Raw genomic sequence first — 27733 nt, forward strand, 5'->3', positions numbered from 1 at the left:
GACAAGCAAAGACTACCAAAGCAACTGAAATTATCTACTCAAAAGATTAGTCACTGGCATCAAAATTTTCTACTCTCCATTTAAACTACACTTCTGAAGAATTTTAGTGTCGATAGAGTCTACACTTGAGTTTTGTGATGAGCTCTACACTTCAGACTAAGAGACCTATCAACTTGCTCAACATCTTGCAAGTTAAATTTCCACACAGTGTTCATGACATATTCATATTTTCTCAGCAATTACAGATGGCATACCAACATTATTATCATCATGTCATAAAAGTGTTCTGCTTAATAAAATCAGGTAAATACAGGGAAAATAATGAATTTTACTTCAACGTAGAATGTTTTTTGACAGGAAATCTCATATAAGAAATCAGTCTATAGACAGGCAATCTCATTTTATGTACAAAATTAGAATAGGTTTGTGTCTTCCCCTTATATGAATAAGTTAGTTTCTAACAGTTGAGAAATTGTTAACAAAACTATTTCAACTCTTTTCCTTCTAGATTAGTATGTGAATACTTTACCAATATGGTTTAAACTCATTTTATTAAAATAAACACATACATATGCATACACAAACTCAATCACACACAGACACACAGAATCACCATAAATTAACCTTTTAAAAAATACATAGAGTGAAAACAGTACCAAATACTCTTGTTTTAGATTTCACCAGTCAGAAATCCCTCTGCAACATGCAAATTAGAACAAAATCACCTTCCCTGAAACTAGGGAATTAGTGTGGATTACATTTCACTCCTTCCCTTGCAATTCACAAGAGTTTATTATACTTGGATTGAACACAGACAGAACTTTACAGTCAATTTCCCCTTTACCATATGAAATATAGATATTTTAAAAGTCAAGCTTTTCCTTCAAGCACGTTTATGTTGGAAATTGTATAATCACAGAAAATGTTCCTGGAATGAATTTTTAAAGCACTAACATCCAATATGAGTTGTAAATTTGTATAGGTTTAGAAATAACTCTAAACACTGATTATTTCGAATTGTTTATATAAAAGTGAAATCACATCCTTGGAAAGAAGGAAATTCAGGCTGGTATGAGAAACTATAAACAACTGAACTAAAAGCATCGCTGCAGGATAAACCTGTTGAAACATAACTTGGAAAGATGACACAAAAGTTTTTGCTACTGAAATGTTTCAGGCCGTCTGTAGATCTTCCTATGGAATAGTCATATCTACTGAAATGTAAAGGCTCTCTCAGTTACCTCAAAAGAACAATTTAGGTAATCCCGGTATACAGCTAGGAAGTGGTATACTACAATATTTAAAAAACTGCATTAGTGATTATGGATCCATTCTAGCTTGTGTTTAATATTACACACCATTTATAATATGTGCCTATACTGTATGGGAAATGCACATTGAGATACTTTTCTACAACACATCTGTGAGAACAACAGAGAGTATATTTATAATACTAGTCAGTATGATATACTATTATTAGTTTGAGGTTTAAAAGCAGGGGGAAAGCAGAGGGAAGAGACATGCGAGATAGATAGATAGATAGATAGATAGATAGGTAGGTAGGTAGGTAGGTAGTTAGATAGGTAGGTAGGTGGACGGACAGACAGACAGACAGACAGATACATAGAAAGATAAATGTAGGGATACATTTAAGACCTTGTGGAATGCAATGTCAGATGTGTGTTAGCATACTGGAATATCCTATTAAGTTAGCTTTTGTCAACTTTCTCCTGAGGAAATATATACAAATGTATAAGTAAAACATAAAGTAAAATACAGAGATACTTAAAATAAATTAATAATTTAATGTGTAATTAAATTATTTATAAGAGATTAAAATAATGGAAGTAGAAGTTGGTTCATATGCAATGAATACACCTATAAAAATATTATAATATGACTCCCAAACTTGTAAGGTATGATGTGTCAGATTAAAAGGAAGCAAAAATAAATTGTATGCTAAAATGTATTTGTTTTATTTTATTTTATGTGACTAGTAAATATTTAGATAAATAGTCTCTCATTAAATCAACATCACAATATCAAATACTATTCATCATCCCACAATTTCTTTCTTCATTCCACCCCACACATAATATTTACCAGCTCACTAATTATTTAGATGGCAGTATAGTATTGTTAAGCACTGACTCATGCTATATATGGATTTGAAATCATACAAGTTTTGCTAATATAAATGGTATCATTTCATACACCAACATTGTCATTCCATTTTCCTTCTGTATTTCTTAAAATGCATGCAGTATTTCAGTAGGTATAATTGTGTTTTGTTCCATACAATTATACATACTAGATTGCTAGTCAATGATAGTTGAAAATTATAATTACAAATATTTTCATTTCTAAAGTCTGAGGCACCAAATTCTGTCACATATTTAGGATAAAAGTGAAGAACTATGTTCAAACATTTTTCATTGTACCAAATATTTCCCATATTTTAGGATTCTGATGATATTGTTTGTTAAATCAGACATTTATTAACCACACAAAATAACATTAGCTATTCCTAAATCTTTAAAGTTTGACCAAGTTTATCTTCTTACATATAGCAACTCTATCATTGTGATGTAGCAAAACATAGGAGATACATACTCTAAAACTGACTTCTATTTTCTAGAGAACAAATTTTGCATAGGGAAGTAAATGGTGACTTAAGGAATGGATGTCATAAAACTAATAAACAGCATCACGGGAGACTAGTAAATGGTTTTGGGAAATGGTTTCATAGCACCTTATTATCTGCATCTATCATACCAAATCAATGTGAATAGATCACTCAGATGTTTATATATTAATGCCACACACAACTAACTTGCATCCTATCCCTTTCTGATAAGGAAACTACAAAAACAGGTATTAAAGAACAATGAGAATTATCCAAACTGTGAAGTGATACTAGAAGTTTCCAGAAGTTCATTATTTCAAAATTTTTAAAATCTTCCTTTTCTATTTTCATCTATTTACTTGCAGTTTATATGTTACATTAAATATGCAATTTGCTTACAAGTCAATATATTTTGAAAATTAGTTGATTGTTACCTCAATGACTTGCATGATCATAATATAGATAAATAAAGGAGAATAATCCAATGTTTCTATCTCCCTTGTAGGCTAAGCCTGGGAAGCTGACTCAGCTGGTAAGAGCTACTTAGTGGCTTATATAAGACTAGAATAAAGCACAAAAGTAATTACATGGTGATGTTTCCCAGTCGTACAACAGTAAAATCAAACAAGAGCTACTTATTTATAAATAGTGAAATCAGTAATTAGATACAAATATTAACAGTATATAGTACATAATAATTTTCAAATAAGAAAAATAAGGAGTATATCAACTATATACTCATAAATCAATCAATAAATAAATAAATGAATGAATAAGGGAAATAAGTGTGACTTTCAAAGAAACCTGCAAAGTGAAACCACATTTACAGAATTTGAAGTGAGTCCCAATAGGAGAAATACCATGAAGTTCCTGATTAATCTAATACCTCACCAAATTTAAAGAAGCAATAGTAACTCATGTACTTGTAACAGCATACAAAAAATAAATTAATAAATTATCAATAGTTGATTCATTGAATTTTTGGTATCTTTACGGTAAAGTACCATATTGTTATTATTACAGAACTGAAAATATTCTGCACTGTGATCTGTTCCCTTTTGTCTTCTCAGAACAGTTCCATCATTATACTCGCACACGTCAAAAGTGTGAAGGTAGAGTTGGAGATCTGACAAGGGTAGAAGACAGCAATGGTATCTTCACTCTTACTTTATTACAGATTATTCTAAACTGCACACTCACAATCTTGTAATGACTTATTCTTTCCTACCATAATGACTATAACGTGTAAAATAATGAGAAATTGAGTCACCTTTTCTTGTTTTGTTTTTGTCTGCTTGTTTGTTTTGTTGGTTTTTTGGGACAGTGTTTCTCTGAATTGTTTTGGAAGCTGTCTTGGAACTCACTCTGTAGACCAGGCTGGCCTCAAACTCACAGAGATCTGCCTGCTTCTACCTCCTGAGTGCTGGGATTAAAGGCATATGTGACAAAAACCTGGCTTCGAGTCACCTTTGCAATACACAACAGAATTCTCCATTACTAAAAGGAATAATGTGTCTCATTTCAACTTTTCAGAAATAGACAGTTCAGCTACTTTAATGGCACAACTTGGAATAAAAACTTGCATGTTTCACTTGTGTATTTTCAAGGCACAAGTTATAAACAAACTTAGTAGACTTTTGAACTCATGTAAATGGTTTTGTAAGTACCTCTGTCACTTAGCTGTTTTGTAATATATCATTCATACCTATTTATGGAAAATATGAATGAATAAAAATAACGATACATTTCAGAATATTTACCTTCCATGCAAGCATGTCAGCAACTGTCATTTCATGAAGGGATTAAATTAAATCTTCTCCTAGAATATGATTTTAGTGACTCCATTTAGCTATTCTGTTCTTATTAAAGTAGCTGGCTTAAATAACAGAATATCGTACAATGGAAAGTAGCTGGAGAGACATATAGAAAACTGTGGTGATATCTTATTTGTGCTAAAAAAAAAGAAAGCTTGCCTGAAGACGAGAAGGTGAACTACCTGCTAGTTAACCATAGAAGCCAGGCAGTGATGGCACACACCTTTAATCCCCACATCTGGGAGCAGGAAACAGAACCAATATGGCTGGGTAGAGAGAGGAGCTTGCTTTCTTTCCAGCTGGGAAGTTAGAAACATAAGATGTGGCTTGCTCCTTTCTCTCTGTGATCTTTCAGGATTTAACCCTATATCTGACTCTGGGTTTTTATTATTAAGAACAATTAGAACTTGGGCAACACAAAACGGTGTGTTTGATACCTAGACCTTTATAACAAAACCTCACTCTCTGAAAAAAAGAATTAACAAAAGAAAAAAATGTCAGCACTATAGTAAAGTTATTCTTAGGAAAAATAACTGGCTATGATTGCCCAACCCATGGCAAGAAGAGGAAAAAAAGGATGAACAATAAGGAGTAAATCATAACAGTATATTAAATATCAGAGTTGATGACTCAATATATATTGAAATAATAACTCACTTTGAACTCCATGGGAGCGTACTATTTTCCAGGTCTCCGATGCCACTTCTTTGACATCCACTTGATAGTGATGAATAGGCACACCTCCATGGGAGTCGGGTTTGTTGAACAAGATCTTGGCTGTGGTCTGAGACAGCTCTATAATCTTCACCCCGTGGGGACTAGAGGGTACATCTACAAAGGAAACAACCTGGACAATGTGGATGGCTAGAACTCGGACTCATTGTGCTGTAAGAGTTAGACAGGAAGTGGTGAGGTGAAACAAATTGATAGTGGCCACCCAGAAAAAAAAGTCTTAAATTCAGATTTCACAACACAAAGCATGCCACACGCACTGCTGGTGTGAAGAAATGGAAGACAACTGGTGAGCGTTCTTGGGCTGTGAAGGAGAGTTTGATGAGTGTATGCTTTTGAATAATATTTTTTATTTTCTTCAAGGCTGCTTTTTCTCTCAGGAGTCTTCCGTTGTTTCTGAGGTGTTTTAGGAAATTTTTATGAAGCCTTTTTATTGGCATGTTGATTGAGATTATAATTAATTTCTGTATAACTTCAGATGGATTGGATCTTTTAATAATGAGAGTTCTTCCACCTCCAGAATAAAGGATATACATTAGTTTATTATTCTACAATCAATTATATTGTATGATTTTTTTGTGTGTAGATATTCTCTTTCCCTGGTTCATTATTTACTACATATGCTTGTTTCTTTTTCTTTAGCTATTTGGGAATTGTTTCCTTTATCATGTTTGAAGGATTTTGATAGTGCTAGTACATAGTAATATTATTTACTAATATGTATTGCATTATTTATATTTTTAGACCATTTGTCCATTAGCTTGTGTAAGAGTAGTTAGGGTTTATATGCAAGCAAAGACAAGTTAGAAGTGAGTTACTACTCTCCTACACAATTCTTTTGGTCACTGTTTCTTATGCTATGTTGAATAAAACAGGTAATGAAAACATTCTATTATTCTTCTGTGGATGAAAGTCCTTCCATCTGCTGCAATGTTAACTGTGTGCTTGATAGAAGATCGACATGACCTTTCTTATGCTGAGGTATATATACCAGAGATGGACATATTGTGTTATCTGACATTAGTTTGTATTGCAAAATTGCAATCACTAAAGCAATATGGTCCAACATTTTCCTGATGCAGTATAATCTCTTGCTTCCTGACTTGAAATTTGATTATGTTATTCCTAAAATTCTGCCACTGTCTTAGCTTTTGTGAGCTAGATAGTTAAGAACCATGGGAGTTGATGACAAAAGCTGTAAGTCATGTTATCCTCTTTCAGATTCTAACAACAGGTACCGTAATGTCATGACACTGGGGAAAAAAATGGTGTTTAAAAACCCCACTTAACCTAACCTTAGATCCTGTCTTTCAATACTTAAATCTTGTTTCCTATTTTAAGTTTCTCTAATTTACCACATGGATTGAAAAGTCCAAGTCTTCATTGCTCAGATTTCTTTTGGCATTTTAGCTTTGGTTGTCAGAAGTGGTGAATCTCATTTTCATGTTTTAGGAGGTTTGCCTAGGCAAAAAGCATCTACAGACATGAAGGAGGGGAGCCACTGGAATCCTCAATCCATGGTCTAATTTCAGTCTGAGGTATGACTGTAACATCCATAGTGTGGTAGCTTACAAGCAACGTTTCCTCATCTCCTGTTAATAGTTGTAAAATTGAACCCTGGGTCTCATTGGAGCTGTTTTGGTAGCTTCAAGCTAGGTGATGATTACTGTATTTGCTTTCACTTGATTGCTTTTTACACAAGTATTTATAGTCAATTCGTTATTTTATGATAACAGATGCAATTCCCTTATCTGTCTGACTAAAGTCTTAAGTGGTAAGTGGGTTGTGACAGAAAGAATTGAAACATGATGACACACAATGTCAGTAAGAGACACTAATTGTTGTCAATTTAAGGTCTATACTGAGATGGATTTCATCTATTCTTTTGTTTTTTTAATTATATCTAATAAGGCATGCACATATTGGTCTTTTCTTTTAACAAATGATCTAATATGAATACTCTTAATACTTTAATGCTTAAACTTAACTGTCAGTGCTAGGATATTAACCGGTAGGACATTTTGAAATATGGGTAGAGGTCTGGAGTATGTGATTAGGAGCTGTTCATACCACAATTGCTCTTTACTTCACATGAAGGTTTATTGGGGGAAATGTTTGTGAGGAAGGAGCCCTCATCAGATACTGTCAGTTCTAAGGTACTTTTTAAAATAGAAAATAAACATATATGTTAAGGGAATATCTTTATCGAATCCTCCCCTCAAGGTTCATTGCTTTATGCAGGAGTCATAAAATATAAAAGCAAGAAGTGATGGATGACTCCAAAGAAACAGTGTCTTCCAGACACAACAGGGCTGAAGTTTGTACGAACTCCCAGAGGGAGCAACAACATGCATGAGGCTTACACAGGTACAAGCCAGATGTATTCGTGCACTGAGAGGTGGAAGTAGAAAATGCTTCCATTCCTAATTAAGAAGCCATCTGAAATTTACATATACTGGCAAAGAAAAAATTAGTTTTCTTCAGTGGCGCTTTACTGGGTATATTAACTGTACTTTGTGGTCAAATCTATGACTAAGGATAGTTGGCCAACTCAAAATGAACTCAATGGTATTTTGTAGTACATATGTCTACTTTTGTTTGGATTGGATGTTTTTTGTATTAGTTACCTTTTGATTGATATTTGGTTTCCATTTTTTTGTTTATGGGTATGGATGAGTGTGCTTCTTGGTTTGTGTTTAAGAATGTGAGAGAGAAAAAAGAACATAAAATTGGGTAGGTAGGGAAGTGGGCAGGATCTAGGATGAATTGGGGTGAGAAAACATGACACAGATTATCTGAAAATATGATTTCAATAAAAAGAACAAAACAAATTAGTGAAAATCTCTTTTACTCCATGAATTGGCTAAATAAATATCAATATGAACATCTTTCCAAGGTATTTCATTGAGAGACACTTAGATTTATAATCAGACAATAAAAGTGTGTCTTTCAATTGAACTAACTTTGCCACGTTTATGCTACAAGGCCATCTGATCCCAAAAAGCACTGAATGGATGATGATACTGCCTACAAAATTCTGTTCAATTGACATAGATTAACCTCTAATCAGGTCTCTGTTCTCCAAAGTGACTTCTAGAGTTTTATCTGTGACATAGATGAACTTGTAAGTGGCAGCTTTATGATATTTGTGAATTAAATCAGTCTTGGAAAGAAAAATGAAATATTGAATTTGACTGGGTCTCTGTAGGTTAAAGAGATGAGTCAAATATGACAACTTGAACTTTAGAAGTTGGTTGAGAAAACCATTTGAGCACTGTCAGTATCAGAGATTTCACATCATAGCAATAGGAAAAAGTACTAGGAAGAAAAAATGAAAAACATTACTTATAAAAATTAAATATCTGAAATAAAGTCCCTTTCTATCCACCATACACATACTTGTGATATAAAATAAATGTATCTCAGGTAAAAATGCATTGCCACACTATTATCCACTGAAAAGAAAGTCTCCCTGTATGAACTATGTTAGACTGTAATAATAGCTATCTCCTTCCTTTGAGTACTTGCTCTGCTCTTGGTGCTTTGAAAGCACGAACTCAGATTGTCTTGTGTCAGTCCACTTAGGTAGTCTTGTGAATGTCTTCTGTGACACATAGGAAGGAAAGCTTCAGCCCTGATTGGAGGTGCACATCGCTTAGCTGCTGAATGTATTTGATTAAACTTTCTTAATACTGCTACCTCAAATTGTCCAAGAGAATCCAAAAGAAAGAACTGAGAATTTTAAAGGAATATAATATTTATTATCCTGATTGCAATACTACATATATTACATAATAATTAAATTATTGTATTGTCACATATAATTATGTTTGTTTTTCCACTGCATACAGAAAAGACAAAAATAAATAAACACTATTATGAAAAAATTTGATTCATTATGTTCACAGTTAAAGCAAACAAAAATGATGCTGGCAGGTGAGACCTCCTTTGAAAAACCCTTTGAACCAATTGGCACGTGCTCATGCTCATTGCTAAACCATTATGTAGACTGAAATTTAAATAATATTTATGGGTATACACATATGTATAAATGTATATTGTTTCACAGTCCTTGAATATCCATTCTGATTGACAAATGGATGAAATTAGTTTATGAATTTTCCTGAATTATGATATAAATTCGATTGTAACCTCATGATTTAATTAAGCTGAAAATATCTGTCATAATACAATTTATCAAGCTATTCTTCACAGCAGAGAAAATAGCAAAACGCATTACAAAGCATGAACTGTTCAATTCATGAATGTATGTGGTTGGTATCATGTGTCTTATCTCAATAATATGAAATCAAAATACTACTAAATACTGCATCATCATGTGTAGGACAATGTTTGGGTACTTACAAGGTATTTGAGTGCTTTTTTCTAAATAGTCACATTTCTGAATAAAATATTTGCCTTCAATTCGTCAATCAGTGACAATTTGCAAACTGCCATTTGTTACTAATTTTTGATCCACAAACAGTTGTTGGTTTTGCCAGTAATATTACCAAATACGATAATCATTTTGTCCCATATAATTATTATGTGTATTTGTTAATGTCTCAACTTCTTCCAAAGTTTATTTTTATTTAAAAATATTTAATTTTATAGGACATTAATGGCCACAGAATGTGCCAGTATTTTTTAAGCCTTCAGAGTATTTTGACTTAATAAGAACTTTGGGTTATGCTTACTCAACCAGAAACATGTGCCTAAAAATCATGCTTATTTGGTTAGATTGTCGTCAAGCTGGGGAAAAAAATCATGACGATTTCTCTGTGCTCTTTGGATTGCCTCTCATGGGATTAAGTATAATTTTCTCATTACTAGAGGTTTTGATTTTGAGCAGTTAAGTAATAGGATATATGATAGGGTTGCTCAACTCTGAAGTATTTCCTATGATGACAAATTAAAAATAATTTAAGATTATCTCTATTGCATTGTTTATCTCACTGAATTCCACACACCTCCTGTAGAAGCAATTCACATGTTGGATGACATATGCTAGATTTTAAATAAAACTGACTTATTTATTAATGCTTTTATACATATACATATATATTAAAAGGTGATTTTACATTATTTCATATGCAATTTTATTTCAAATACATGTTTCCTACTTTAAGAATCTTATATATACACGAGAAGGAATTAAATTTTAAATTAAGCTTTAAATATTAAATAGAATGTAAGTGTTCACTACTCACTATGTCAAATGGTTTTCTTTTATTTTGTAACCCTGGGGTCATGACTTTAAAGAATGTCCTATATTATCGCTTAAAATTTTATAAATATTATTTTAGATTTCTTGTAAAATAAATTGATACAGTTTTATTAACTTAAAACTCCATTTGAGTATAAAATTACTTTATGAGTGCCATATATTACTTTTCTGTACTCACCTGCTAACTCAAGAATATACTCCTGAAACCTTGTGCCTATACGATTAGTAGCCGTGCAGTTATATCGTCCAAAGTCATTGTCCGATGTAGGGGCAATCTGAAATAATGGCAATAACAAAAATGAAAGTGAAGAAACATCAAGGATATTTTGAAAGGCTGAAACATGTACTACTCGCACATTTGTTCAGTTATTTTACATATGACTCCTCATAGAACTCATTTCTTTATCCAGCAAGCAATATTAAATAATGCTGACATGTCTTTTATTTTTATATATGTTTAAATTCTTTTATTTTTCAAGATTTTAATTTCATTGCATCCTTTTAACATTACCTTTCCTCTCTCCTTACGCACCCATGCATCCACCTTGTTCCCTTTTAAATCATGATGCCTTTACCATTGCTTTTACATTCACATTTATATATATATGCATATATATGTACATATATATACATATATATACATATGTATGTATGTATTTCTAGCATATATGTATATTCCTAAGTACATAAATTCCACCAACTCAATCTGTGTAATGATAACATTTTAAAGACAAAACCTACAAAACTAAACATTCAAAGTTGAAGTGATTCATGCTTTATGCATCAATTCATTAGTTGGATCAATGTCTTCATTTTGACACATCTATTCATTTGCAAAACTATTTGTCTTCTGATGAGCAAAGCATAGGGAAAGTACTAAGGAAATGTATCTTGTAGTCATTGCCAAGTCAAAGCAACTATAAATTTTAAGACAAAAAGTTTCTACTGGAAGTAGGTTCTACATTGTTTTCATGTTTTGTTTGTTTGCTTGTTTGTTTTTGGAATTTTCTCATTGTGTATCCCATACTGATCTGGAATTGACTACTAGCTCAGGCTGGTCTTGATCTCCCAGTGATTCTCCTGATTCTGCCTCTGAAGTATTGAGAATATGAATAAATCACGATGCCTAGTCATGCATTTTAATATTCAGCTCCACACCTGGAGGTTTTAATTTTTTCATGAATAGTTTTTTGCAATAAAACAGTGACATATAAAAATGCCACAAATAGGATTTTTAAATCTGTAGCAATCATCTTGGTTCCATTTTTTAGGTGAAAAAGACATGACCTCAGTTTTATACATTAAAATCAGAAATTAAGTTCACATTCAGGGACTCCACTGGTGAAAGGTAGGGTCAGCTCTGTAATTCCACTGTGCAGAAAATCTTAAGTGTTAATCCTTCCAAGATATTTGATGTTTGTAATAAAAATAATTTTCAATTCCAGCAACTATTTAAAGAGAGACTGTGCTAACAACATGAATTGCCCATTAATTTCAACCATATCTTTAAGGAGACAAGCAATGATTTGACGGTAATAGACTATTAACTAAGAGAACAATTTTGAGGTCTATTGAAGATGATTATTGTGAACAAAGAGGGTATATAAAGCTGTGTCATTCATTTTCTAGGAAGATGTCTAACTAAGAAAAGTTCATAGACTTCACAGCTTGATGGTCAAATTTAACTCTTTTGTAAATTCCCTGAAATGATCTTACATGTGGATTTAATAAACTAGGCTAGCTTAATTCTATTACACATATATTAGCAAAATCTTTTTTTTAATTCCATAGCCCTGTGTGAAAAATTTCTGTACATTCTATAAGGAAGCTGGTGTTTATAGAATCATATAACATGGATGCAGGACAGCCACAGCAAGTACTATGGCTACAGTACAGTTTTATTTTTAAATTAATACTTCATAAAAAAAACACTTACTTTGGAGCCATTTTCAACTGCTCAATTTATGTGCTAGAAAATTGGTTCAATGCTGAATGGAGAACTTAACAGGAAATAAAAAGTTGAATTCATAGACTCTCCCATTCCAGGAACAAAGTGGCCAAGAAACACAGGATTTACATGTCTATCACCAATAATACCTTTATGATACTATACTTAACAGATACAAAAATCACTTAACATAGCACAGTTTGAAAGAAATGGAAATATACAGGAGTCAAGGAAAAAAACAAGCAAGAAAGAAAACAAGGACAACATTAAGGAAGGAAGAATTAACCAAGCCAACCTGAAGCCTCTTTTCTTAGAAAGAAATATGGACTTCTTATCCAAAAATAGTTTTTACAAGAAATCCACTATGGCATTTGGTTTTGATTGACAACGTCTGTGGTTTTAGAGTAATCTATGGATTCAGTTCTTGACAGGACTGAAAGGACCCAAACTGGATGCGGACAGCACTATTCTATTCGCTGTAAATCACAACAAAATAAACATGGAAAAAAGAAAAACTAACATTCAGCACCAATATTCTCTTGCTTTCTGCTTCTCATACAATGTAAAGCAAATTGTCCACCACATGGCCCTGCCATTGTAATGGTCCATCCAAGTGTTTAGGGCCAAACCACTAATAACTCAACAATTTGGAACTCTGAACCCAAATGAATCTTTCCTATGTCAAGTTGTTCTTTCTAAAATTTAGTAATATCATTGTAAAAATACTAAACTAAACAAGAGCAAGATTTAAAAACTGCACAAAATATAAAATGAAATAATCCAAGGTATATGATCAAATTTCTAGTACAAAATATTTGTACTAGTATTAAATATTTCTAATATATGCATAACCTTTTATATCTCTTCCAAAGAGGTTTATTTAGAAACTTATTCTAGAATTAGCATATTATTAACCAACTGACATGTGTAAATGCCAGTCAAAGGATAATAGTTATAAACAATCAGTGGGATCATCAACGTTGAAGTTAAACATTTGCCTTTTAAAATCCTAAGTATTATTTCACTTGCTCATGCATTCTTGTCAGCATTTTTTTTATTTCCAAAAAGTAAATTTGTGAAAAATATTTCAAGATATGTGAACACAAACAGCAAATGGGATACTATACTGATGCAAAAATAATTTTTAAAAATAAATATATTTATATAATTATTTCACAGTTTCTATAGAAAATCAATTAAATCTATTTTGACACAATCAATGATTGCTAAAATATGATTATTAATATATGTTCACAAAAGCTTACCTCTAGTATCATCTTTCTTCCTACACTGTACGTCTTTAAATGAGTAGTATTTCTGGCTGGTAAGACCAGTTTTTCTCTTCTCCAGTGGATTGACGCCGGTGGGTTAGATTTCACATCACAGCTTATGTTGATTGGATTTCCTTCCCAAGAGTAATACGTTGTCTGATTTGAAACAAACTTTGGGGCATCTGTAAAACAATCAGATATAAATAGGTGTTATAATGCAATCATTTAATTACTATTACTATTTTTGTTACTAATTTTTCCTTGTTTACATAGAGCTTTCATAATAGGAGACAGAGAGATGGCTCAGTGGATGAGAACAATGGCAGGCCTTCCAGAGGACGTGTATATGATTCCCAGCATATACAACGTGGTTTGCAAGCTCTTGTCATATCAGTATGAGGGAATCTTTCTCTGGCCTCCACAGGCAACGTACATTTGATGCACAAACATACATTCAAGTAAATAAAATATTCATACACATAAATTCTTAAAATATTTTTAAAAGAATTCATCATATTTCTAATTTTAAAAATTCTATATGATATTAAGGATCATGAAAAATCATAATATTTGAATTTTTACATAGACTTAAAGTTAAAATGACAAAAAGAGTGAATTGTTAAAATAAGAAAAATATTTAGAGCTAAATTTCACCTTAATATCCTGACAAAAAATAATTGACTAGAATTCCAGTATGATGTGAAATTTAGAATGGGAGTTTAGCACATTATTTAGAAAACACAAGCATTCATTTATCAGTATTTAAGTTTGTTCTTGTCACAGTTTTTCTACTAATGTTATGCAGCAAACAGGTGAGAAATCTTAGTTTAGAGGAAAAAGTGTACAATGGTCACACTTTCTCCTTCCCGTCCTACACAGATTTGATGATGATACTATATTAATAGTTCTTGTAAAAACATAAATTAACTAATATAAAATGCTTTCATATTTACATATGAGACTGTATAGTGTGACTTGTTTATTATACTTAACATTAGGTTCTATTTGTATTGGATGAAATGAAAGAAAATTTATGTATTTACCAGACTTCATTTGTAAGATGATTAAACAGACTGCTTGCTTCACTCTCCTGGTCTTGTGAATTTTGTTGCCATAGTTAGGAGAAACCTTGGAAAAGTACTGTCTTCATATTGGTTTCACTTTCTTTATTATATATACAATAGTTATATCATTATATCATAATTTTCTACAGTATTAATGTGTGTATGTGTATAACTTCTTTATTATTGTTCATAATATTCTCTCTTCTTTAATTCTCTTACATCAAACTGACAATTATGTGAAATTTTGATATTTACTAATACTGGTGTGACATGATTACTTTTAGAGGTTTAAATTTATACTTTCCTAAGGTTTAGTTATGGTGAGCATGTAAGTACACTGCTTATTTCAAAATCAGTTTATTTTAATATCTTATGTTAAAGAGTTTTTTGTTCATTATAAATCATATATATGTACATATATATACATATATATTCATACATGTGTAATTTTAGATTGTCACCAAGTTTGTATTTTTATCTTCACTCTGTTGTTTCTTTCATTGTGTGTACCATTTTAATTACTTGTGATCCCATTTGATTATTGTCTCATTTATTTCCTACATTGCCTTTAATAGTTCCAAAGAATTCTCCATTTCCCATAAATTATCAGTTTCAGTTGCTACATTTATATCTTTAATCATTTTAAAACAAATTATTAAATATGTTCTCTGTCGACAGTTTCATACAAGTATATAATGTCTCTTGCATCTTCTCACCTCCACATGCTTCTATCGCCTGACTACCCCAGTCTCCTTTTGTCTTCGGGAAAGATATCTTTCTCACATTCATGACTACGCTTTTTGCTTTGAGACCCATGGAGTTTAATGAGGATCATTTGTGAAATAAAGAGTGTGAAGCCATCTGTTGGAACCTGAAGAGCTCAGTAGTGAATACAGAGCAGAAGACAATTATTCTCCCTCACTCAGAACCCAACAGCCAATACTCCAGCAACAAGAGGTAGGGGTTCCTCGAGTACCTCATCCGTTCATCACCGAGTGTTGACAGACCAACTACAAGTACTCAGTACTAATGTGTTCATGATGGAAGAAGACTTTTCAAATCTAGATATTTTCATTTTATGGCAAATGGACATAGCAATTTCACACATGTTCTGTATGTGTATATTGCTTTCCAATACAATTTATTATAAACATTGTCATTTTTCCAGTAATCAAATTATTGATGTTTGGTTTAGTGTTTAGGCTCTCTATTCTAATACACTGACAAGCATATCAACATATATGCATATATATATATATGTATTGCATATATATATTGCAATCAAGCTGTATTAATAGAGTATTGTAATATATTATGTACTGCTCAGGATTGCTAAGATCAACAAAACTACTATCATGTACTGGTGAGAAAGGAAGAAAGAGGAAATCACAATTAATATTGGTGTGACTGAAACCTGGTTCAGTCAATCTGAATGACTATGTGGAAAACTCATGAAAAGCTACAGGTAAATCTCTCATATAACACAAATATATCACTCCTTGGCATATTCCCAGAGAGAAGTCAACACCCTACACAATAGATACTGAGCGATGCTTCATTGATAATGTGTTCACAATATCTAGGAATTAGAAAGAACTGGAATGTCCTTCACCTGATAAATGGGTCATAGAAATACTATAGCTCCATGTCTTAATGAGATTATATAACCTAGAGTAATCACAGGTCAGAAAAGGAAAAGGGATATCGTGGTGGAAGTATCACTAAAAAAGGGAACAGCAGGACATAAATTATGTAAAGAATGAAATGGGAAAAGGGGTGTGGGGGTCAATTGTGGAGGGGAAGGAAGTCCATACAGAAAGAGGAGAGTGGAGGAAAACGACACTAATGACATCTGAATAAAAAGACATGATAAATCATATTTTATTTTCATTAAACCATGTGTAGTACATATATATGTACTCTGTGCATGTGTGTGTACGTATGTGTATGCATGTGTGCATGCGTGCAACTGAGGGCACTCACATGTTTGTGCACTGTTTAAACGAAGTATCCCACTTGAATTGACAGTGTTCACCACCAAGACCCATAGACCATTTAATATTTTCTATTAAGCCTCAGAAGTCATGTATCAGCATATTGAACACAGAGTACAGGAAATTATCATGGTAACACGCTAACTTTCTACACCTCTATCGCCTCTCAGGTATTGAGGATACATCTCTTGTGCTGAAGTTGCCCGCCTCTTCACATACAGGACATGGAAGCTCTGAGCTGGGTCTGACTTGGAAACTTGTTTTCTGGGCACTAAGTTTCATGACAAAAGTAAGAACTATGCAAGCATACAAGGGCATAAAGCACAGTATTCCTCTGCAGTTGTAATGCCAATGAACTAACCGCAATGATCAGCTCAGCCAGGTAACCCTAGATGCAGCAATGACACTCACACTTCTGTGGTAACCAGAAGCTGCTTGTTGGACATATGGCCTGCTCAGCTGGAGAGAAATCATGTGGTCTGGTACTGGAAACCTAGCTAAACAACCAAGGGTAATGAGGTCATAGGTTTTAAGACCCACTTGTCACTTCTTTACTTAGACAGTATTATTCATAACTGCACTCTAAAACTTTACCCTTATGGCAAAAAGCAAATGTTCTAGAATAGAATTTTGTTTAGCTAAGTAAAGATATGTTACATTTGTTTGAGTTTCAGAAGTTAACTATGTAATATATGTTGCATTTGTTTAACTATGTAAAGGCGTGTTGTTACATTTGTCTAACTTTGCCTTCCTAATAAAAAGCTCAACAGTGAATATCTAGACATTAAAGGAATGAATGGGACAGGCAGGCAGAGAGAATTAGTAGGAGGGAGAATATAGGCTTGAGAGACAACTAGGGGGTAAAAAAGGAGGCACGGGTCCAGCCAGCCAGGCAGTTGCCAGCCAGCCAGCCATGGAAGAAGCAGTAAGTCGGAACAGAATGAAACAAACATTAAAAAGTCCCAAGGCAAAATGCAGATGAAGAGGAAACAGGTTATAAGAGATAGTGGGACAAGCATAATATGATGCCAAGCATTCATAACTGTGATAAGTCTCCATGTCATGATTTGGGGGCTGGTGGTTCAAGAAAGCCTGGTATAATTGGTGCCCAACTTGGGTCCAGAATTTCCACAGAGGACCTAAGAAAGCTGAAAAAAATGTGGTTACTTTAAGAGGTCTGCTGTTTTGTGTGTGTGTATGTGTGTGTGTGTGTGTGTGTGTGTGTGTGTGTGTGTTTCGTTTGTTTGTTTTGTTTTTTTGAGACAGTTTCTAAGAGGTCTGTTGTACCTAAGCACTTGAGAATCAAGTTAGTTTAGTAGCAATAGTTGAGCTAACTCAACTTGCCACCATACGAAAATCAACTGCCTAGAGCTGGGATGGTTGAATACAACTCTCAACCAGGTTCATAGACTTAAGGCTGACTCTCATGGACTCAAGAAGGAGGCAGAGCCAGCCATCAGAGCTGTGGCAGCAGGACTAGCTGCTGCTTAGCAGTTTAAGGTTTGACTCATTCGTTCAGGAAAGACTATAGACACACAGTGAAAAACCTAAACAGGTTACAGTGTTTAAAATGCTTATAGGCTTAAGAAAGAAAAGCAAATGGTTATAGACAGTCATAGGAAAAAATAATAGTTTAAAAATAATAGTCTTTAAAGAGAAAGTAAAGTAATATGAAGGAAAAAAGCTTAGAGATGGGAAATACACAAAATGTGTGGAACCTGTATGGTGTTGTGTTGATCTACAAGGATAACACCATCTGGCAAATTAAGCAATAGCAGTGAGACTACGTTACTAACTCTTCCCTGATGATAAGAATGATGACTACCTTATATGCCATCCTAGAACCTTCATCCAGTGACTGATGGAAGCAGAGACAGATATCCAAGGTAAACACTGAACTGAACTCCTGGATCCCAGTGACAGAGAGGGAGGAATGATGAGCAAAGTGGTCAAGACATTGCTGGTGAAACCCAACAAGGACAGGTGACTGGACAAGGGGGAGCTCTTGAACCTCAGACTGATGGCTGAGAGGCCAACAGGGAACTGATCCAGATTCCATGAATATAGTGTCAGTGAGGAGGCCTGAGAAATCTCTGGTGCCTTGGGAAATGTTTACTATGACATACGAATGAACTTTGGGAGCCCATTCCACATGGAGGGATGCTCTCTCAGCCTGGACTCATGGGGAAGGTCCTATGTCCTGCCCTGGATAAAATGATAGTCTCTGAGATTCCCCCCAAGGAGAGCCTCATCCTCCCTGGGGAATGATGTAGGGATTGGGTGGGGGGTTAGGGAGAGCTGGTGGAGGGACAAGGGAATAGGGGTGGGAGAGTGAGCTGAGATTGACATGTGAAGCATTCACGTTTCTAATTTAAATAAAAACATATATTGAGAAAAAATAAATAGAAAAATGACTGCTTCCTAGGTTATAAATTATGAATATTTAAAAATCAGGTATTAATACCAAACATTTTCCTGCGTAGATATTCTTTCAGAACTAAAAGTTTCATAGCTTGGGAACAAGTAGCAACATATTCATGAATGTCCCGGTAGAAAGTTCTATTTTGAGTGGAACACTGAATCTGCCTCCTTTGGGGATTCTACTATTTTTTACTTAAAATATAACATTCCTCAACACCTTCTCTCTACTTGCTCCAATACCTTCCAAGGAAACTGCCCCAAGACCTCTTGAATTGGAGGTTTCTTTATGAATGTTACAAACATAAATACATACACAAATATGTGACTAACACCTGCTTAGTTCCTTTAGTATAACCTGTATGTATTATTTGAGGGCAAGCTACTTGGTATTGGGTAGCAATACCTAGCAGACACTGTTTACCAAGCTCTCCCTTTAGTTGTCTTTGTTTGTCTAGGGGTAGATTCCCATGAGATTACTGATTCCTTCCTTCCTTCTTAGCACATCTCTACTTGCTGTACATGATCAGGCCTTATTCTGGCACCATATTACTGAGGATTTATGGGTGAGGATTCCTTGTCATTTTTTGAGACACAATCTCAAAGATTTCATGGTCCTCTGGCTCTTAAAATTTCTGCACTTCTTCCAGGATATTCCCTGAAATTTAGATACAGGGGTTTTTTGTTGTTTTGTTTTGTTTTTCGTTTGGTAGATGCATCATGTAGGCCTGGGAGTAGCTACTGGGTTCTTGGTCCTAGATGCTATTAAAAAGGAGGCTGGTTAAACCAAGGGCAGAAAGAAAGTGAGCAGCATTCCCCCACAGCCTGTTTTTTTCAGTTGTTTTCCCCTTTTTTATTTATATTAGAAACAATCTTCTTTTACATGTCAATACCAGTTCCTTCTCCCTCCCCTCCTCCCCTGGCCCCCACTGATGCCTATTCTATCACCATTCTGCTCCCCAGGGAAAGTTTCAAATCTTCAAAGTCTGTCATATCATTTGGATCTGGGCCAAAACCCTCCCCAGTATGTCTAAGCTGAGAGAGTATCCCTCTATGTGGAGTGGATTCCCAAAGTCCATTCATGTACTAGGGATAAATACTGATCCACTACCAGAAGCCTCATAGATTAACCAGACCTCCAAACTGACATCCTCCTTCAGGAGATCTGGAACAATCCTATGCTGGTTTCCCTGCTATCAGTCTGGGGTCCATGAGCAACCCCTTGTTCAGGTCAACTGTTTCTTTGGGTCTCTCCAGCCTGGTCTTGACCCATTTGCTCTTTACTCCTCCCTTTCTGCAACTGGGTTCCAGAGTTCAGCTCAGTGTTTCACTGTGGATGTCTGCTTCTGCTTCAATCAGCTACTGGATGAAGGCTCTAGGATGGTATATAAAGTTGGCATAATTCTCATTATCAGATAAGGGTATTTAAGGTGGCCTCTCGACTATTGCTTAGATTGTCAGTGACAGATTTCTCTTTAAACCTATAATGGCTCTGTCTATTATGCTATCTCTTTTCTTGCTCTCCTATGCTCTTCCCCTGACTTGATCTTCCTGCTCTCTCCTGTCCTCTCCCTTCCTCTTCTGCTACCAGGTTTATATGTAGATTCTTGCTTTGTGTTCCCTTCACAATGAACATGAAACTCTAACACAAATAAACTCTCTAAGTTGCTTTTGGTGATAGTGTTTTCCTACAGCAATTGAATACAGCACAATAATATATCAGAATAATTTACTGTATAATTCTAAGTTTCTAAGAAATTAATTCAGTTGTGCCAACACAACCAAGTTTGAAGTTTGAGATTAAGAAGCTAATCATTGGGATTTTCCAAACTATTTTTAAGATGCAATGAACTCTAAGTAGAATTTATTTAAATTAGTTGCATGTGTATAGACAAAGAGTTGAGCTAGAACTCTTAGACAATTCTCTTGTGAATGGTTTTCTTTGAATATTTCATTTAATCATACTAGAATCCAAGAAATTTTCCCATGTGTCAGTATGTAATCTGTCTGTATATATTCCCTTCAAAAAGTTTATATTCACAAAACACCCATTCTTGAATGCTGATCTTTCTAGAATTCAGGAAATTTTCTGCATTCAGAATTGATGATAAGAACTTCATGTTAATAATGTCCTCTTCCTTTTTCCCCCTCCTATTGAGGAAGATACAGCTTATCTCACAGGTGCTACTCATTGTTTCATTCTATTTTCTGACTCAATTACTTGCTTGAGGCAAACTTTTCACTATCTCTTTTCATTTCTGCCTCTTGCTCTGAAATTGTCAGGATGTGATTTTTTTTTCCTGAAGTCTGACCTGCATTTTAATTCTGCCTCCACATAATCCTGGTAACAAACAATGTCAGAGAAAGCGGGAGATGAAATACATAAATCTTTGACCTAATTTTGATTAATTCATGAATAGCAATATAAGACAATAGAATATACTAATATCTCATGAGTGAAATGACAGAAATTATTTTGGAGAAAGAGCTCTCTCAGTAGTTAAAAACATCTACTACTTTGCCATCAATTGCTGAGCAACCATATCGGTTATCTCACAGTCACCTAAAGCGCTAGTTCCAGGGATCTGATGATGTATGCTAGTTTCTGGAGGCAAACACACACACACACACACACACACACACACACACACACACACACACAGCATGCACCTATAGGCACACATACAAAAGCATAAAAAAAGTTTTGAAGATAAAACCAAATATGCCTTTAAAATTCACATTCAGAATGTAATAATACATTTTTTTCTTAAACAAAATTTATAACAAGCCTTCCATATGAACTCTCAAGGCATTGGCATACTATAAGGAATTGTTTCTCTTTTAGTCTTATTTAGTGATATGTAATTTTCATGTTTGTTACTGTTGTGGTTTGAACTCAGATGTCTTTTATAGGCTCAAATATTTGAATGCTTATTCCCTAATTCGTGGAATTGTTTAGGAATGACTGGGAGGTCCTTGATGGAAGATGTTTGCTATTAGATACAGGTGTTAAGATTTCAAATTCTATACCAGACTCAGTCTTACTTTCTCTGCCCAATGCCTGCAGAGAAGGAAATCTCTCAACCTTGTTCAGCTGTCTTGTTTTCTTGCCATGATGGCCATAGATGAACCCTTTGAAAGCATAATTAAATGCTTCCTCTTCTAGGTTGCCTTAGTCAAAACAATTCTCCATAAAAATAGAACAATAACTAACACAGATACCTTAATGTTAAGTTTTAAGAATCACAATCAATAGAAAGCTGTCTTTTGTAAATGTTAAGAAAGGCTGGCCATCACTCCTTACTACTGAATCACATCTCATAAGAAATACCTACTTTTAACATTTTTCAACACATAATTTTATCTCCCTTGTCTAGCTCATAACCCCTGCTATATCTTAGAAATCCCTTAGTGACTTGTTGACTTTCATTTATCTTCCAAGAATAGTTATAATTGTCACGACCACCTCGACCAGCAAGGAAGATGCGACTCAGAAACCCTTCTTGCAGACAGTTTATTCAGGACCTTGATGAATAGTCAAAAGGCAGCCACGGGAGAAACCCCTCCTGCTCCCTAAATAGCCAAGGCCAGCCAACCCTGAATGGGCCACATATGCATAAGCCATTGGTGCAACAGCACAAGTAAGCAATCTGACGATCATGGCATGACCCTGGCGGGATAGGAGCACACCAAATAAGGAGTTGTTTGTTACCGAGAGCACTCACCACCGGGAGGGTGGAAGGCAGAAGCCAGCGCCATCTTTAAGGCGCAGTGTGGCACAGCTCTCCACATATAATCATCCTTAAAACCTTGTAAACACTACATCTCATAGCTCTTAAATCCAAAATTCTATGTGATTTTAAAAATCTCTGCATATACATTTGCAACAAGCTGCAAGATCACACAGCAATTATACAACCTTTGCATCACTAATAACTTAGAAGAATTTAGGATCTTTCTGAAGGATGAAACCAGGACAAACCTGTACCAGGTGTTTTAATGTCATGAATGAATTGTCTGTGTCTTGTAGATTCTTCCTGTAGCTTATTCCTTTCTGTAACAAACTTGGGATTTACTTCCCACAGCTCAGCACCCTCTGAGCATTTACTGGAAACAAATTTCTCCCATGCATTTGGAGTTTTACTGATTATACTCGCTTGATGTGGAAGTCCTGTGTCAATAAAGCACTGCTGGCCAATAGGAATCTAGATAGGTGGGACTAGGACTCCAGGAGAACTCTGGGTAGGAGAAACACAGGGAGTCAAGATGTAATACCATGAAGTAGGAAGACCGGAAACCTCTCCGGTAAGAGAAATACTTAGATTAACAATTATGGGATAAATACTTAAGTCAGAGCTAGCCAGTAAGAAACAAGCAAGACCAACAGCTTCATAATTAATATAGCCTCCTGTGTGTTTATTTGGGACTGATGTGGCTCTGGAACCAGGCTGGCGGGAAGGCTTCTCTCAAGAAAAAAGCTTCCCTTTACACTTGCTAGCTATGTATAAATACCTGTTCTCCATTAACAGGTCCTAGTTTACCTACTATATTCCTCAACTATGTGTGAGGCCTGTTACCCACTATCAGGTCATTGTTCCCCCCTCGCCATTGTAATTGCAGAGCTCTGCCTTCCTGTGATTACCTTTATTGACAGGCACTTGGTCAGTGTTTAGGGCCCTGGCAAGAAGTATCCATCTTAGACATTCTCAAATACACTAGAACATTGAATTACTGCATGTCCAAAGTTATCGCTTAATAGCTGCCTAGATGGATAGAAAATATAAGCATGCCCTTGGCTTTACCTCACTGGCAGATAGAGAAGAAATAACCTAAACTAACCCTGCAATGAAAGAATTTCAAACTTCTTGTACTAACTCAAGATTTTAGCTCAGAGACTTTCTGCTCCCTCCTGTTTCCCCTAAGAAGAAAAAGACATGGGTAATCATCCTGTTTGCTCATCTGTAGGAAAAGTAAACTTTCCTGAAGACCCATGCTGTCACAGAGCCTGAAAGGTGTCAGGTTTTGTTTCTTGAGCAAATCAAACTTAGACCCTCTCTCTGACCTAAAGCCCTAAGTAGTTGATGCTAAAAGTTTTTTCAAGCAGTTTTAGTTTATTGCTCTGTGTGTAAATCTTATCTTCCTTGCTGACACTGAGAAACTCAAGGGTCACATTGTATTGTAAAAATAATTACTGTTGAAAATGTAAACATACAACTGTACCCCCAAGATCTGGGGGGAGATGAGTTATAGAGAAACATAGAAACAGAGAAGAAAGTTATAGAGAAAGAGACAAGAATACTTGAGACAAAGAAATGCATAAATAAACAGAAACAGAAACAGAAAAGCAGGAGAGAAGGAGACTAAAGAGGATGCAGAGGAACAATTGTGTGTGAGTCAATTCTTTTTTCCCTCAGATTTTAGTTCCCTTGCTTATTCGTAGTTTTTTTTTTTGAACCCTGAATAAAAATTTTAAAAGCAGGACTTTTAAAGTTTTTGGTAGACATTCTTTTTTTAAAAAAAATTTATTTTTAAATTTAAATTTAAAGTAGAAACAAGGTTGCTTCAAATATCAATTCCAGGTCCCTCTCCCTCTCCAACCCTTCCTCCCACGCCCTCCCACCAAGCCCTCCAATATCCCCCCATTTCCCCAAGGAGGGTGTCCATAGTCTGTCATTTCATCCAGGGCAGGGCCTAGAACCTCCCCTGGATTTGGTAGATATTCTTAAGCCCAAGCATTCTTCCCCAATCCCTGTTGTGAGTTATTTATACTGGCCATCCTGCATAGTCAATTTTTCCCAGATGGTCAAGGACTCATCAAATCTTAGAGGCATTCTGGGTAAGAGCTAGCATATTTCCAAGGGCAATCACTTATCATTATGATACTGAATAATTATAATACTGAATGCCGAGTAATTTTCTAGCCTTCTCAGTTTGCACACCTATGCACTATGATGTTCAGTCAATAATGAAACCAGATGAGGGTATATATCAGAAGTGACCCTTCTTTTAGCAGCTTGACTTTTATTCCCATAATTAACACACAAGTATCATGAAGAGAGGATAAAATTATTTTCTTACAGCACCTGAGTTTATATTTGATATTCAAGAGTTGATCAATATATAACTTAAAAAATAAATCAAAATTAAAAGACTCTCCATAAGTGTAAAGTTCAGGAGTATTCCTCAATGTAACAGAGTACTCAAAGCATGTTTGCTTCACAGTCTAAACACACAAAATTTTGCAGTGCAATCTAGAATTGCTTTTATAGTTACATATTTCCTTCCTAGGATTCTTATTACTTATTTTGTGAAGAAGTTGTTCTCCTAATTAGTGAAGAATTAATTTCATTTCAAAAATTTCCTGAAGCACATTGACTCTTCTCATCCCTTTGAATTTTCTCACTTAATTTATGCACTGAAAAACTATCAAGGGAGTAAAAGCTAATATATCCTTTGGCACATTTTGAGGCTAATTCAATAAATGATTTCATAGATTCAGTTCTACTATACGTTGAGACATATGAAGAATCAGCTATGGCAATTAACTGAATTCAGTCCAGGTACCATGGGAATTCTACTGGCTGGATGGAATACTGAATTAGATGTGCACTTACATTCAATTAACCATAACACTGGATACAAATTTTCATACAGAATTTAAACTGTCATCTTATGCATAGCTCTCAGAATAGTTCGTGACACACAAGTCAAGCCCCCCAAAATTACTTGCAATAAAGAATACCTGTATGTGTCCTTTTTAAAGCAGTCTCTGAATTTCTCTCTACTTTGTTTTCTGTTAATGATATAATTGTTACAGGCCATAGCATAGGTTGACTATAAGTAAGGTGAGTCAGTCTAATTTTAGTATCTTACTCCTAAATGAGCATCTCTCTGTATGATAGTTAAAACATTAATGAAATATATGTTCCCAAAGTTGTTATTTCCGTAATATGTAACTGAAGTTTTAACTAAATTTCCTATATTACTAATCATTTTATAGATTTTATGATTAGTTACAGTTTTACTTATAAAGGCTTAAACAGGCATCCTAGAGAAGGTGATATTCATCAAAGAAGGAAAGATTTTTCAAACAGAAGTGTGATGTGAATGAATAATAATATCATCGACTCAGGTGTCTGAATTGACTTGGCCCCTAGTTGTTGTAGTGTTTGGTGAGGTAGTTCAGCGTTGCATGAGGAAGCATGTCATTGATAATGGGCTTTGGAGTTTAGAGCTCTTCTCCACCTCCTCTTTGGCTTCTCTGATGTGATTCTCAGCCTCCTCATCATGCCACCATGCCTGCAGATTGCTGCTAAGTCTCCACACTATGATGGAAAAGATTTCTCCAGTACCATAAGTATCAAATGAACTCTTTCCAAAACTTTAGGTTATTATATCACAGCAACAGGAAAGTAGCGAATGTAGAAGTTTGTAGCAGATTGTGGGTTATTGCTGGGAATAACCTGACATTTTAGGGGAGACATTTGGAAGATTTTAAACTTTAGACTAGAAAAGCATTTGAACCCTGTAAGCAAATTCAAAGCATTATTTAATGGATGTTTGAACACAGAAGTACTGAGAGAAATGCCATTCATGAAGGCCCAGACTTGGTGGGTTAGAGGGGAAACAATATTAACATCTAGGGAGATGTTATTCCTGTGAAATTTTGGCCAAAAATCTATTTGTTTGCTGACTGTGTCCTATGAGTTTGTCTGATGATAAATTAATAAGATAGTAATAATGATAGACCTTGGAACTGGGGAGATACCACATTAGTTTAAAAGCCCTTGTTGCTCCTGCAGATGACCCAGGTTTCGTTCCTAGAGTGCATGTGGTAACTGTTAACTGTATGTAACTCTAGTCCTAGGGAATTCAATACACATATCTGCAGATATCTAAAATGCCTATGGTGCACATGCATGCATACAGGCAAAATATGTGCATTCTTAATGTAAAAATAAACAAATTCTTAAAAGAATCCATTGCTCTAATGGACTCATTTCTTTGGCAGAGAAATGTTTATGATAGCATAGCTCTGAATCTGTGGAAGGGATAATACTAATAACTCCTAAGGTTGTCTACAACTCTAGAAAGCTACACTTGTTAACAGGATTAAGTTAAAGCAAGTCCACAACCATTAGTGAGGTTAGCAATGTTAAAGGAGGCCTCTTGATCCACACAGGAAAAACAAGAAGGATGCTCTAGAAGAAAGACTTTATAGCTAACCTTCCAATTTATAAGAAAGCCTAAATAAATTACTACTCCTAGAATGCCTCAGTATAAGAAAGCTGGTGCTGATAAAATCAAAGTGGATTAGGGACCACTTCTAGTTGGCAGCCAAACAAAGAAATATTTCCCAAGTGGTACTGGTTTTAGTGGCATGAAAAATACAATAATACAGGACACATGGATTCTTCTGGCATGATTTCATAAAACTGATAGGGCCGGCTAATAGTGGCAAAAGATGCTCTGAAAATCTGTAAGAAGGAACTTCTTGAAAGTGAAACATTGATATAGATAATGACTCTGAAATTTTGCAAATGCCAAAGCTGTAAGGTATCTACCAATGAGAGTTGCATATAGGCAATGAATTTAGCACAGTGCAGAGATATATGTTAGAGTTGGTTATTTGTGTTTCA

At 34.7% G+C, this 27733-nt stretch overlaps 1 protein-coding gene across 2 annotated transcripts in view; it reads right to left on the reverse strand.

The window, feature by feature from the left end:
• Ncam2 (neural cell adhesion molecule 2) overlaps nucleotides 1–27733 on the reverse strand; it is a 390993-nt gene that overhangs the window by 60480 nt on the left and 302780 nt on the right. For both annotated transcript variants that reach the window (XM_005068205.3, XM_005068206.4), the window contains exons 10-12: nucleotides 13613–13800; nucleotides 10578–10674; nucleotides 5098–5271 (exon numbers count right to left, since the gene is read on the reverse strand). In XM_005068205.3, coding sequence (XP_005068262.2) covers nucleotides 5098–5271; nucleotides 10578–10674; nucleotides 13613–13800 — 459 coding nt within the window. The remainder of the gene's footprint in view (nucleotides 1–5097; nucleotides 5272–10577; nucleotides 10675–13612; nucleotides 13801–27733) is intronic.

This window comes from Mesocricetus auratus, unplaced genomic scaffold (genome assembly GCF_017639785.1).
Source record: "Mesocricetus auratus isolate SY011 unplaced genomic scaffold, BCM_Maur_2.0 Super-Scaffold_100008, whole genome shotgun sequence".
In the NCBI taxonomy this organism is placed as follows: Eukaryota; Metazoa; Chordata; class Mammalia; order Rodentia; family Cricetidae; genus Mesocricetus; species Mesocricetus auratus.